We start from the raw sequence: 13,927 nt of genomic DNA on the forward strand, positions 1-13,927 counted from the left end.
CACGTACTTTCGGAGGTAGCAAAAGTCTCAAACATGGCAGAGTGGATGAGCAGAACTCAGATTTGTTATTGAGGAAGAACCACACAGAGGATGTTTTCTTTGTGGTTAAGAGCACAGGTTTTAAAATTAGACCAATCTGAGTTCAAGTGCTCCCTGAGACCATTCACTAGCTCTGTGACCTTAAGCAGGTTTGCTTAGCCAAGTGGGAATGTGAACACCTACCAGGTAGTGGTGTTGTGAGCATCCAATCAGCTGCGGCTTGCCGGTGCTTGCCTTTGCCACAAAGGAGATGTTCAGGAAATGAGATTGATCAAGTGTATCAATGATAGCCACTAATTTTATTTGCACATAAAGTTATGAAATGTCTCAGTAATTCTCATCAAAACGTCATCTCATTTCATCTCAAAAGATCAATTTCTGAGCTAGGTGACAACCTGTCAGTCCACGGGAGAAGCCGAGGTCAATAGCATGTGGGGTCTGAAGACCTGAATTCAAAAATTCGTTCTGCCCCTTATTCTGTGATCTTGAGTAAATTGTCTGATACTTGGGTTTTTTCACTTAGAAAATTCACTCACAGAGCTAAAATGCCCACCATGAAGTTCTATGGAGCAGTTAGAAGTAACAGATTAGAACAACAGAGCAGTGTGGATGGATCTGAAAACACAGTTTTGAGTGAAATAAGTGATTAGTAGATTGAGAAGTATAACAATGCCATTTATATGAAATCAAAACAATCACGATATATTGTAACACCCATGTAAATTAAAGAAATCCAATGTATTGCAAGGGTTGTCTATGAGAGGAAGAAAATGCAAGCAAGCTGGAAGATTTAAAGGGATGAAACATAAAGACAAGAGGGACTTCAACCAAAAAATTAGTGAGCAAACAAGTAAATAAAATGGGAAAATGATGCTTCCCTACCTCTCTTACAAGATTATTGTGAGGATCTGATGACATTATGCATAGGAAAAAAAGTTACTTCAGTGTTTCTATTATGATCTCCATATTGGACAAATGAGCTGAACGGAGATAAAAATCCCCATCCCTCTTCAGCAGGAAGAGCATCACCAGGTAGGGGCCAGGAAGCCTTGCTCTGGCTTCAGAGAAGCTGGTGGTGAGATGACATCAGAGTTGTTATGAAGGAGGGGCAGTCTCTCCCTCACTTCTGGAGACACCACTTTTTGACACAGCCAGAAGCAGAAGCAGACTCCTTCCCATGGATTCACTGCAAGTGGCCCACTTGGGCCCTCGGAAGAAGAGACCCAGGCAGACGGGCGCCTCGATGGCTTCTCCTCCTCATGACATCAAGTTCCGAGATTTGGTCCTCTTCATTTTGGAGAAGAAAATGGGAACCACTCGCAGAGCCTTCCTCATGGAGCTGGCTCGAAGGAAAGGATTCAGGGTTGAGAATGAGCTCAGGTAGGACACCACTTATTCCATCCGTGAGTCAGTTTTGTGAACAGCTTCTCTGAAACCCGGGGAGCCTCTGTCTCCTCCCATGTAGGGAAGACCTGATGCTCCCACTGGGAGAACGGGTTTGAAATCAAGGAACAAATCTGAGCCCATTTGTTATGGGAAATAAGAGAGTGGGAACTGAATACAATTACATAGAAACTAGTTAGCATCCAAAGATAATGTAAAAAAAATTGTTTTCTACTTTTATGTGTTGAGATATCTAAGGATGAGAAATGGAAACCTAGTTGGAAAATTTAGTGCTGAGACCACTCAATTTCATTCCTGACCAGTTTGAACAAAATGCCACTGCATTCTATCAAAAAAATTTCAGCTACTCAGAGGCAGAAAGAATGCTTCAGTTGCTTGGCTCTTAGGCCAAACATCTGGCTGTGCTAAAGTGACCAGTGTCTGTGACAGGCTAGGATGATGCACTGTAGCTGGCTCACCATAGGCACCCCAGTGTGGCTTTGATCTTCCTCTTTCCAAAATTCAGTCTGGGTGGGGCATGTAGAAAGAAGGATGCTAGCTGAAGATTCAGGGGCCACTCTGTCCCAGGGTGGTGGCTGCCACGCCAGGAGTGATGAGGTCACTCAAGAGAAGCCAGACAAGAAGGCAGCTGAAGGCACCATTCAGGCTACCTGGACTGGTTCCCTCACAAAACCACCCACATCCCAGCAGTCAGCCTATGGCTTTTACTAACTGTTACATCAGCTCTTCACTGGTCTCAAACAGAGGGAAGAGAAAACAGAACACAATGCAGAAATGAATGGCATTACAACCTTCACCTAAATAGTTCTGAACAGACCTGTCGGGGGGCTTGCAGCGAATCAAGAATGGTGACTAGAGCAATTGGCTGGCTTTCATGGTCAAAGGAATAGACTAACAGCATTTTTTTTTTAGGAAAAACTGTAAGAATTCTATGTGAAAATAAATTTGTATTTAAGAATAGTCTTTGATATTTAAAAATAAAACTGACAAGCCTTTCCTGCTGAAGAAATGCCAGCTTCTAATTGCTCGAGAGACGTATGTCAAAAGTCAGTAATCAGATATGACTATTTTCACAAGAGCCATAATTCATATGGAAAGGCAATGTCATAGAGACATTTTATTTTTCTTACCAAAGGGCCACATTCAGAAATTCCTGAGCCTCCCATGATCTCACTCATCTGATATCTCTTTACACGGTCTCCTTTGCCCGCCTCTGCCTCTTCTCTTCAACCCTGTCTCTTTTGTGATGTTAAGTCCAAAATACCAGTAAGTTTCATCTAACTGTTAAGTCTACCTAATTTCACAGACTTACATAAAATGTTGAAATTAAGAGGGGCAAGATGACACAGGCAAAGAAGCCAAAAATAAGAAATTAAAAAAAAAAAAGAAATTGGAAAAACAGAAATTAGAAGGCTTAGCAAATACAGAACTGCTTTTTCGTGGTAAAGAAATTTGGCAATGGGAGTAGGGGGGAGAAAACTGTACTTGAACAATGATTAAAATAAAAAAAAATTAAAAAAAAAAGAAATTTGGCAAGGGCCCAGCAGGAAGATGAGAGCCAGATGGTCAAGGTACCACTTACACAGAACGCTCCCTGTGGAATGGTCCATCCTTCCAGCAAGGGCTGGCTAGTTTAGTTACAGGCACAGCTACCAGTACGGACGGACGTGGTGGCTGAGACAGGTGTCTGGGGAGATGATGGAAGGCAAGTTCCTCCTTTGGCAGCAGAGCCCTAGGGGCAGCCCTGTGCCCCAGATGCCTGCTGCCAGGGACCAAGCCCAGCTGCTCAGGCGACAGAGGAAACTGCAGCGCGGTGAGCAAACTGTTCCTGTGCGTGCGATGGGGGCAACGTTCCCAGGCTGGCGGCTCGGCAGAGGCATTAAATACAAATGTGTTCTATGGCACAAAAATAAACCACAGGAAGTAGGAGTCCTAGCTCTCAAACAGAATTTTTGTACTTAGATACAACAGACTTTATCAGAAAGGACAATAGAAATCATTGTAGGGGGAATCTCTAGATAAGAAATCTGGAGACCTCAAATCCTGCCTCTGACCCTTCCCAGACATGCCATGTGGGGCAAGAGCCTCCACTCTCTTCTCTGACCTTAGTTTCCAGAAAAATGGTTTCGTCCGTCTGATGTGATCACCAAATGTGATAATAGATATAATAGACGTCAGTGTGCTTTGATAAATTAAAAGTTATGCAAATGTGAAATGTGAATGCTTTTTTGTTCATTAACTGGATCCATTGGCCGTTACAGCAGAATCCCAAGGAGAGGCTTCTTCTTCCACAATATAAACGAGGACAAATGATCTAAACAAATAGAACAAAGACAGGAAGGAAACCCATCAAAATGTTTTAAGTGGTTATTTTGGGTGGGGGGAGGGAGCAGTAGGGAGGGATTATGGCTGCTTTTATTCTCTGTTTTCTAATTTCTTAAAAATGTGCATACATTTTAAAAATGAAAATAAAAACTGATTTTTAAAGAAAGGATGCTTCTCAATAGTAAAGGCTAGCTGTAACTATCCTGTCTAGTACATAGGATTCAAAGAAAGAGGAACTAAGGGGAAAAAGTGTGTTCTAAAAATAGGCAGCAATCTTCATAGCTCCTAGCACGTTCTTTGGTTTCTGGGAGGATTAAATTTGAGGAAAAATCTGATTCTTGCTTTACCTGGGCCCGGTCGCACAGCTAAGAAATGGCACACCTGGCTGCATGGACTGCCTGGAGCCGTTTCACCCTCCAGCACAAGCGCGCCCTGTCCTCAAGTGCTGAAGGTGAAAGACTTGTGGCGGGAAGGAGGGCTCTCCAGGGCAATGGGCCCCTGAGTCCCCTTTTAGTGCAGTTGCTTCAAAAACCTTGCAATCGTAAATCCCTTCTCGGCCTCTTTGAGATGGAAGTCTGCAAACACCCCAAACTGTCTTCTCAAGGACCAGAGAGGCAGCTCTCCGAAAGGCGAACATCCAGGAGAGAACTCTCCGTCCCATGCCCTGGGGGAAGGGAAAGGCTGTAACTAGCACCACCGCCCCTTGTCAAGGAATTTGTTCTCCTCTGAACAAGTGCCACTAAGCAAATCCAGGCGGACTGGTCACATGGACCAACTCCCCTTAATGCTCTTCAGTGCCTTTCCCTCAATACATCTCAGCCTTTTAAAAAAATATTTTATTGATTATACTATTACAATTGTCCCAACTTTTCCCTTTGCCCCCTCCACCCAGCACCTCCTCCCTCCCTTAAGCAGCCTCACATGTTGTCCGTGTCCATGGGTCATGCGTATATGTTCTGTGTCTAATCCCTTCACCTTCTTTCGGCCAGTCCCCACGGCTGCCTTCCTCTCTTACAGCTATCGGTCTGTTCCATGATTCCATGCCTCTGATTCTATTTTGCTTATTAGTTTATGTTGTTTGTTAGATTACACTTATATGTGAGATCATATGGTATTTGTTTTACTCTGACTGGCTTATTTCACTTAGCCTAATAGCCTCCAGTTCCATCCATGCAGTCACAAAAGGTAAGAATTCTTTTTATGACAGTGTAGTATTCCATTGTGTCAATGTACCACAGTTTTTTATCCACTGCTCTACTGATGGGCACTTGGGCTGTTTCCAGAGTTTGGCTATTGCAAATAACGCTGCTATGAACATAGGGGTGCATACATTCTCTTGAACTGATGTTTTGGGATTCGTAGGACACATTCCCAGAACAGATACCAGCCTTTAAAAGCTCTCCTGCCTTGTGTTTCCTTGAAGTTGAACTTGAATCATGCTGGACCCTCTTCCCTATTGTGATAGTTATTACTAAATAAAATCTGTCCTTACAGCTTTAACTAGTGTCCAGCTTTGTTTATCTTTGGCAATGTCCCGTCACTTCCAATTTGTGGTGTTTGAAATCCAAACAGTAAAAGTCATTGTTTGCAAAATAAACTGAACACCAGATGAAAAAGCTGCTACCAGCTTCAGAAAACATGATGTTGAACTAGTCCACCTCGAGGCCCCTTCCAGGTCCCACGTCCAAACACAGCTCCACTGGTTTCTCTTTTTATTTTTTTCTCACTTTCTCCCCCTGACCTTGAACAGTTTTCTCCCTATACCTCTCTATGTCTAAGACCTAAGAGCCCTGGACGCCCTCTTACAGGAGAGGATGTCCTCTCCGGAACATGAGATCCGTGGCCTCGCACTTGGCTTTGCTCCTCTGCTCATGCAGTCTCCTCTCCTTGGCCTCACGAGGGCCAAGGCATCATCAGGGCCATAGTACACACCTCATCCCCCCGGCCTTGGACAATTGTCTTACACACAATAGGCTCCAGGAAATATTTGCTGAAAAGGATGGTTTATCTGATGAGTGTGGAATCAGCCAGGGGAACTTGTAATTTTTAATGTTTGTAATTAAAACTTTTTTTCTATAATGCACCAGTATTACTTTTGTAACCAGCAACATGATAAAGACTTTATTTTTATAAATTCAGGAGCATGCAGTATAAATTTTTAGACCTGCTCTGGTCCAAAGTACTTTGTGATTCAAAACTTATGGAATTTAAATTAGTGGAAATGTTCATAATGCCATTTAAGATGGGCCAAAAAATGAAGGCAAAACCTTCTCAGTCTTAAGTCTATCAGGGCTGGAAATAGAAATCTGCCTTTACTGCTTTGATTTTTTTCTGTTTCAGGGATTCTGAAATGATCAGTTGCTAAGGGAAATTGGCAGGGAGGGTTTTTAAACTGTAAACCACTCACCTTAACTGTAGATTACTATTTAAAATCATTGCTTACAAAATAAGTCTTACATCAGATGGGAATAATCAGGAATGACCTTTCCAGGGAAAGAAAACAGTTTTGTTTTTTTCGTTTTTTTTATTATTTATTTTTTAGAGAGGGAAGGGAGAGAGAGAGAGAGAGAGAGAGAGAGAGAGGGAGAGAGGGAGAGAAACATCAATGTGCGGTTGCTGGGGGTTATAGCCTGCAACCCAGGCATGTACCCTGTCTGGGAATCGAACCTGCGACACTTTGGTTCGCAGCCCGCACTCAATCCACTGAGCTATGCCAGCCAGGGAAAGAAAACAGTTTTAAAGGCAAAGGTAGAAGCAGGAGAGCATCCATGAAATCTGGGGAAGTCGGACTGGGGTCAGCCTGCCTCCAAGCACAAAGGATGGCTGCCTCTTTCTTCATGGAGAATTTCTCTAATATGCTGAGAGATAGCTCTAACCAGGAAAAGAAAGACAGGGTCCAGGTATCAGAGAAAATAATTCAGAACTAAGATTTATGAGTTAGTTCCATAATTCAGAGCTTTCCAGACATCTAAAGTGCTGCATTTAGGGTTCTTATATCTTTTACTGCATGTGTTATATACTTAATGTGTTTCCTTTCATTGTTCCTAAACTGAGCTCTTAAAAATAACTTATTTTTGTCCTAAGGAATAATATACCAACTATGAGACCCATTAAAACCATGTTTTATAGGCATAAGATAAAAATGTGGGTATAAATAGACACATATGCTTTTTAAATGTTCAATTGTGTACCTGCTAAAATTACCTGATACACTTGCAGGGAAATGAATATCATGTTGGGAAACATTGCTAACATTGAGCCCAACACCCAGTGTGGGGCAGTTAAAGAAAGATCTCTGTTTACCACAGTGTTTCTCAAAGTGGAGTTCTTGGGCTTTGAGTGGGTTTTAAAATATGAGTGGTCCCACGGACAGCAGGGTCTATTTTTCCTTTCATTGCATCTGGGAGGGCTTGTGGCTGCTACAACCGATAGAGTGACACCATGTGACTTTTCAGGCTGGGCCCTAAAAGGCCCTGTGGTTTCTACTGGTCCCTGGATCCCAGAACCTCATGTAAGGAGTTTGAGTCCCACCTGAGAGAGGCCACATACAGGTGTTCAGGTTGATGGATGCATTGAGCCCCGCCTCCCAGACGCCCTTACCCAGGTGTCAGATGTGCAGAGCCATCTGGAACATCAGCAAATGTACATTGATGTTTCTCTTCCTCTCTTTCTCTCTCCCTTCCCCTCTCTCTAAAAATAAAATAAATTTTTTTTTTAAAAAATGTGCAAAGGACCTGAACAGACACTTCTCCAAGGAGGATATACAGAAGACCCAGAGACATGAAGGGATGCTCAGCATCACTAGCCATCAGAGAGATGCAAATTAAAAACACAATGAGATACCAATTCACACCAGTGAGAAGAGCCATCATAAGCAAATCAACAGACAAGTGCTGGTGAGGTTGTGGAGAAAAGGGAACCCTAGTGCACCGTTGGTGGGAATGCAGACTGGTGCAGCCACTGTGGAAAACAGTATGGAATTTCCTCAAAAAAACTTAAGATGGAACTGCCTTTTGATCCAGTGATCTCACTCCTGGGATTATACCCTAAGAACCCTAAAACACTAATCCAAAAGAACCTATGCACCCCCATGTTCATAGCAGCATTACTTATAATATCCAAGTGTTGGAAACAGCCTAAGTGCCCATCAGTAAATGAGTGGATAAAAAACTGTAGTACATTTACACAATGGAACACTACACAGCAGAAAAAAAGAAGGAGCTCCTACCTATCACGACAGCATGGATGGAACTGGAGAGCATTATGCTAAGTGAAATAAGCCAGATGGTAAAAGACAAATACCATATGATCTCACCTATAAATGTAACCTAATCAACAAAACAAACAAGCACAATAGAACCAGAGACATGGAAATAAATAACAAAATGACAGTGATGGGGGGTGCAAGGGGTATAATGGGGGAAAGAAAGGGAAGGGTCAAGTCAAGGAACATGTATAAAGGACCCATGGACAAGGACAACAGGGGTGGGGGAGGACTGAATGTGGGGGGGGGTAGGAGTAGATGGGGCAGGGGAAAGTAATGGGGGAAAAATTGGGACAATTGTAATTGAACAAAAATAAAAAAAATTTTAAAGAATAAAGCCTAGGCCCTGGCCACATAGCCCACTTGGTTGGAGCATCATCCTGTGCTCCAAAAGGTCGCTAGTTTGATTCCTGGTTGTCAGTTCGATCCCCAGTTGGGGCACATATGAGAGGTAACCTATTGGTGTTTCTCACATCAATGTTTCTCCCCCCCCCCCCCCCGCCCCGCCTCTCTGCAAAAATCAATGGAAACGTGTCCTCGGGTGAGAATTAAGAAGGGAGGGAGGAAGGAGGAAGAAAGGAAAGAAAGATCCCAGGCCTCTGGGGGCAAGGCAGATAGTACCTTAGCTCCAGCCCCAGGGGTTTTTTTGTCCTTGAAAATGACATTCATGTATGTTATCTCTCCTAAGTAGAAAAATAATGATAGATGGTTCATGATAGAAAACACAGAAAAATACCAAAACAAACAAAACCTCACTCGGGGTCTAACCACAGTCTAGAGGAACGTTGAGAGATTGCTTGAGTCATACACACCTGGTTTGAACCCTGGCTTCGTGTGGCCTCCACAAGCCTCGGCTTTCTCTTCTAAAATCACATTGCCTGCCTCCTAAGGACATACAGTTTTATCCACTGGCTCCCCATCCACAGGTGCAACCAATCATAGATGGAAAATAACTTCAAAGTCCAGAAACTTGATCCCTAAACAATGCAGTATAGCAATTATTTACATAGCATTTACCTTGTGTAATTGCTACAAGTTGCCTGAAGATAAGTGTATGGGAGGACCTGCGTAGGTTACGTAAATGTCCATTTCATATAAGGGACTAGAGCGCAGGTGGCAAACACACAGCCCAATGGCCGAATCCAGCTCTCCACCTTGTTTTATCTGGCTAGCACCTTGTTTCTACCCAGCAGCAGTGCTGAGCTCCTTGCCCATTGTTAAGGAGTGGTTACATTTATACGGTCCTAAAGTTACATTCAGCCGTTTGAAGGCAACTGCAAGGCCAATGTGGCCCCTGGTGAAAATGAGTGACACCCCTGGACTAGAGCATCCAGGATCTATGGGTTCTGGAACCCATACCCTGTGGATACAGAGGGATGGCTGTGTGCATGTGCTTGTGCGTGTGTGTAGTTGTTATCATTTTTTGTGATAGTCTGGAGTATTTGTCTTTAGCCTTTTTCTTCTGTATATGCCTGTGTGTTATACTCCCACCCTTTCCCCGACTTTTCCAGGCACACTGGATGTCTCTGTTAGAGGCAGGACTGTGTCCAGAGACACCCTAGGTGAGGAGATAGTGGCGGTGGAGCAGGGGTGGAAAGAGTGGATGGAGAGGGGCCTGAGTTTGGAAGATGACCCCCAGGGCTCTTCCGTGGCAAACCCGCCTCCTTCCCAGGTTTAGGAGGGGCCCTGAGCTCAGAGAGCCCGACAGCCTCCCTGTGGCTTCTCCATCTTGGTGTGTAACTATGGCAACTGTTCTTTCAGATTTTCTGGGACAATTCTACATGTCTTGCAGTCTTATTGTATTTCATATGATATTGGACATAAAATACCAAAACGAATTCCATGTGGCAGAAGCAGGGACAGTGGGCTAATGGCACTATTAGGAAGTGTTATTGTATCTCTACTGCTGTCCTTTGGAGGGAAGCGGGGTTTTTAATAATTATGATACTCATCCAGATGTTGTTCCTTCTGCAAAAAGGGGCAGCTGTCTCTACAGCCATGGAGCAAGCACAAAGTCACAGAAAGGTGCTTCAACTTCGTCCAGCACACAAGCTTTGCCATGCAACATAGACCACCACGGCTGCACTAGTTAAAACAGAGAGAATCCCCTTGTGTGGGGACCTCTCCATGCCTGTGGTCAGGTCTAGTATATGTCGCTCTCCATTAGATGGGATGCTCTGGACACCTTGAGGAAAGAGGGGAGCTTCTGATTCCAAAAGCCCCTTCAGCTGGAAACTTTGTCTTGTCTTCTGCAGTGATTCCGTCACCCACATTGTGGCAGAAAACAACTCTGGTTCGGAAGTCCTGGAGTGGCTTCAGGTACAGAATGTAAAAGCCAGCCCACAGCTAGAACTCGTCGATGTCTCCTGGCTCACAGAATGTATGAGAGCAGGAAAACCCGTGGAGATGACAGGAAAACACCAGCTTGTCGTAAGTGGCGTGGTTGTGGTTTCCATTGTCCTTTGCTTGATGGTTAGCGACAGCAGGGGCTACAAAATCAACACACTTGGGTTCTCTGCTCACTCCTTGTGTGACCTTGGGCAAGTCACCTTGCTTTTCTGAGCTTCAGTTTTCTGCTCTATAATATGAGATAACAGCAGTGCCTATGTTATCAGATGGTTTTGAGGATTGAAATAACATAGATGTAAAGCACTTAACACAAAGCCTGACCTATATAGTAGGCACTTAATAAACAGTAGCTATTTTTATGAAGAGGCCTATACACAAATACTTCAAAATATTGACATCTCTGTGTTCTGGCAGCCAGAGAAGTAGAGGGTTCCTACTTTTTTCCCCTACTATGACCATTCAGAGAGAAAAAATTCAGAAAGTTGAGATCTTAATTCAAAATCCTTCACCACTGTGCTAGAACCCTCAGAAAGAAGGTTCAGACCATAACTAAGTTTATAGAAAAGGAAAATGGTATTGAATCAATGGTCTTTTTTGTAACTTTTTTTCTGATTGGAAAAATAATACATGTTAAGTATAGCAGATTCAAATATTAGAGATTCATATTACATAAAACTGATCTCTCCTATAATTTTATCCTCTTTCCAGAGATAATTGCCATCAAGTTGCCTCCAATTTTTTCTTCAAACATATCTATTATTACCATTGATGGTAATTAAAAATGGATGCTTATGCATTTCTTTAGGTGAGAAGAGGCTTTTCAAGTAGCCCCAGCCCAGAGCCCCAGGAGACTCCACCACTTGCCTTAAAGATCTCTCCTTACTCGTGTCAGAGAAGAACCACTTTAAACAACTGCAACCACAGATTCACGGTAACGGGGCTTCACAACATCAGAGAAAATGCAGGGCTTTCAGCCCCTTCCTATGGATCTACAAGTTACGACTTTTTCTAAAAAGCTAGGAAAGTTCTCCCCACACGCAACTCCCCCAAAGCCTGACCTGTTTTTTCTTTCTGTCAAGAATGGGTCTCTTTCTCTCATGGAAATGGACAAGTATATTTGGATTATATTCTTTAGAGATGGTAGGTTACTGTTTGTTGAGAGCTGTCATTGTTGGCCACAATACTTGTCAAAGGCAAATATTCTGAGAAATCAAGTACTATAATTAGCCCAAAGCACAATAAGAGCAAATTCCATAGAATTAACAGTAATGTATGAACAGCCTTTGCTGGGAAACCACAAGACTGAGAGATAGCAGACCTAGATTCTCGCTTCTTTGATCTTAACTAGCTTGGGAAGTCAGTTCCTCTCTCTGAGTCTCGGTTTCTCACTGTTCAATTAGAAATCAGCTACATTACCTCTAAAGCCCCATCCAGCCCTGAAGTTCGGCAGTTGTGTTTCCCATAAGCCTAACAAGCCCACCACTGCTTGTCCTTCAGCTCAGAGTTCAGTCATCAGGTGGACAAAACATACAGTACTATATGGAATACAAACTTCTCATCTCTAGCTTTCTAGCCCCACATGCGTGAGGAAGACCAGGAATTAGCAGCTACTGGGGCATCATAAGCACGATGCCACACAGCTGCAGCTACTTCCTCTTTGGCTAGAAGCGCAAACATGGCCTACCTTAAATAACCCCAGCCTTGGGTCTGTGCCACCTGATTCCACCCGTCATTCAAAGAGCTTGTGTTAAGTGCTGACTATGTGTGTGTATGTGCGTGTTTTGCGTACAAGATAAGAGATAGAGGTACCCAGTGATCAAAGCAGAATCTTGGCTCCAGGCTAGTGGGAAAGTCAGCAAGCAAAGAGGGAAAGATTAGTAATGCTGAATAATGACTAGTAGCATGCAGTGAGCATGAGATCATACTTTAGTTAAGTCATTTCTGAATATCTTATGACATTGAACTTGAAGTTTCCTTACAAAGCACTCTGCAGCCTGTCTTTCCAATTCAACCTCACTTGTATAGTAAGGGAGGGGTGCAAAGGTACTGGAGACCCAATCCTGACCTTCAAGAAAAAGGTCAAGCAGCATTCCAAAACTTACAGGGAGCAGGAGACATTTGCAAGTGAGCTCTGGCTCAGGGGCTAGGAAACAGGTTATTTTACTCATCGGGTTTTATTCTTCAGGATGCCTTTGATATACTGGCTGAAAATTGTGAGTTTAGAGAAAATGAAGGCTCCTTTGTGACATATATGAGAGCAGCTTCTGTACTTAAATCTCTGCCATTCACAATCGTCAGTATGAAGGATACAGAAGGAATTCCCTGCTTGGGGGACGAGGCGAAGAGTATCATAGAGGTAAGGGTGAAATGTGACTTGTCACACCTCCTGATAGGAAGATACATAGGCAGGCAGGGACACAGAGTGGGAGAGAAGGGGCAGTAGGGGGGGCATAGATATTTTTCTGTCAACTATGTAGATGTATTCATGACTTATTTTACTTTTGATAGATTAGATAGAAATAGATAGCAAGGTGATAGATTGATAGATGATGGAGCAATCGATAAATAGATGATAGATAGATAGATAGATAGATAGATAGATAGATAGATAAAGGTAATACATATCCAATATTATGACAGCTGGAGCTATGTGGAACCAGTTAAGTGGAAAAAGAACTCTCCTGCATTATTACTAATCACAGTGAAAGACCCAGGTGACCTCATATCTCAACAGCAGGGGTGGTCTGACCTTAGACACAGGCTGGGTAAAGGGCCACAGTTCCATCAGGGAATGTCGCCCTCCAGAATGGGGGTGTGAGAGGCTGTGAAGCCGATTCTGCATTTCTGCATGTACGTTTCAGGTAGAGAGCCAGGGGTGGGTGATTGTTCATTTAGTGATGTTGAAGGATTCCCCAGCAAGGCAAGTTGGTCATCCAGGAGTATGTTTCAGTACAGTCAAGTGCAAGATCACTTATTCAACAAAAATAATCTGAACTCTATCTGGAAGAGGGTGAGGTGGTTCTGAGCCAGACATCATAAGGCCTAGAAATTCAGATTGGCTTTTCACTAGACCCAAAATTAATTCACTCAGATGAAAAGTCTTCTTTGTTTCAGCAAGTTCATATGCATTGAAAAGAAAATTATCACAGATATCTAGACACACTTTGGTCAGTAAAGGTTCTGGTGTTCTCATTCTATAGATTTGGACCCAAATCATTCTATACCTTTGTTCCCGAGGATTGAAAAGTGATCCTTGGAAATATAATGACCTGGGATTTTCAAGATTATAGGGAAATGTCTTGTTTTCTCCAGATAAGCTACAAAAACATTGTCCACAAAATGGGTGTGCATTTTATGAAAAGTCAAGCTATTACATCCAGGAACATGAGCGTCTTGGACTGTGACTGACCAACATCACTAATTTAAAATATTTTCCCTCTGTCTGTGCAGGAAATTATTGAAGACGGAGAAAGTTCTGAAGTTAAAGCTGTGTTAAATGATGAACGATATCAGTCCTTCAAGGTAAGCGACTTTACAGACATTTAT

The 13,927-nt window shown here is 43.0% G+C and overlaps 1 protein-coding gene across 2 annotated transcripts in view; it reads left to right on the plus strand.

Moving 5' to 3' along the window:
• Window positions 1-1,132: 1,132 nt before the first annotated feature.
• Window positions 1,133-13,927, plus strand: part of DNTT (DNA nucleotidylexotransferase) — a 30,206-nt gene continuing 17,411 nt past the window's right edge. For both annotated transcript variants that reach the window (XM_028513679.2, XM_028513680.2), the window contains exons 1-5: window positions 1,133-1,419; window positions 10,288-10,462; window positions 11,187-11,312; window positions 12,567-12,737; window positions 13,832-13,903. In XM_028513679.2, the coding sequence (XP_028369480.1) occupies window positions 1,217-1,419; window positions 10,288-10,462; window positions 11,187-11,312; window positions 12,567-12,737; window positions 13,832-13,903 (747 nt within the window). In that variant the 5' untranslated portion in view covers window positions 1,133-1,216. The remainder of the gene's footprint in view (window positions 1,420-10,287; window positions 10,463-11,186; window positions 11,313-12,566; window positions 12,738-13,831; window positions 13,904-13,927) is intronic.

The sequence above is a fragment of the Phyllostomus discolor genome, chromosome 5 (assembly GCF_004126475.2).
Source record: "Phyllostomus discolor isolate MPI-MPIP mPhyDis1 chromosome 5, mPhyDis1.pri.v3, whole genome shotgun sequence".
In the NCBI taxonomy this organism is placed as follows: Eukaryota; Metazoa; Chordata; class Mammalia; order Chiroptera; family Phyllostomidae; genus Phyllostomus; species Phyllostomus discolor.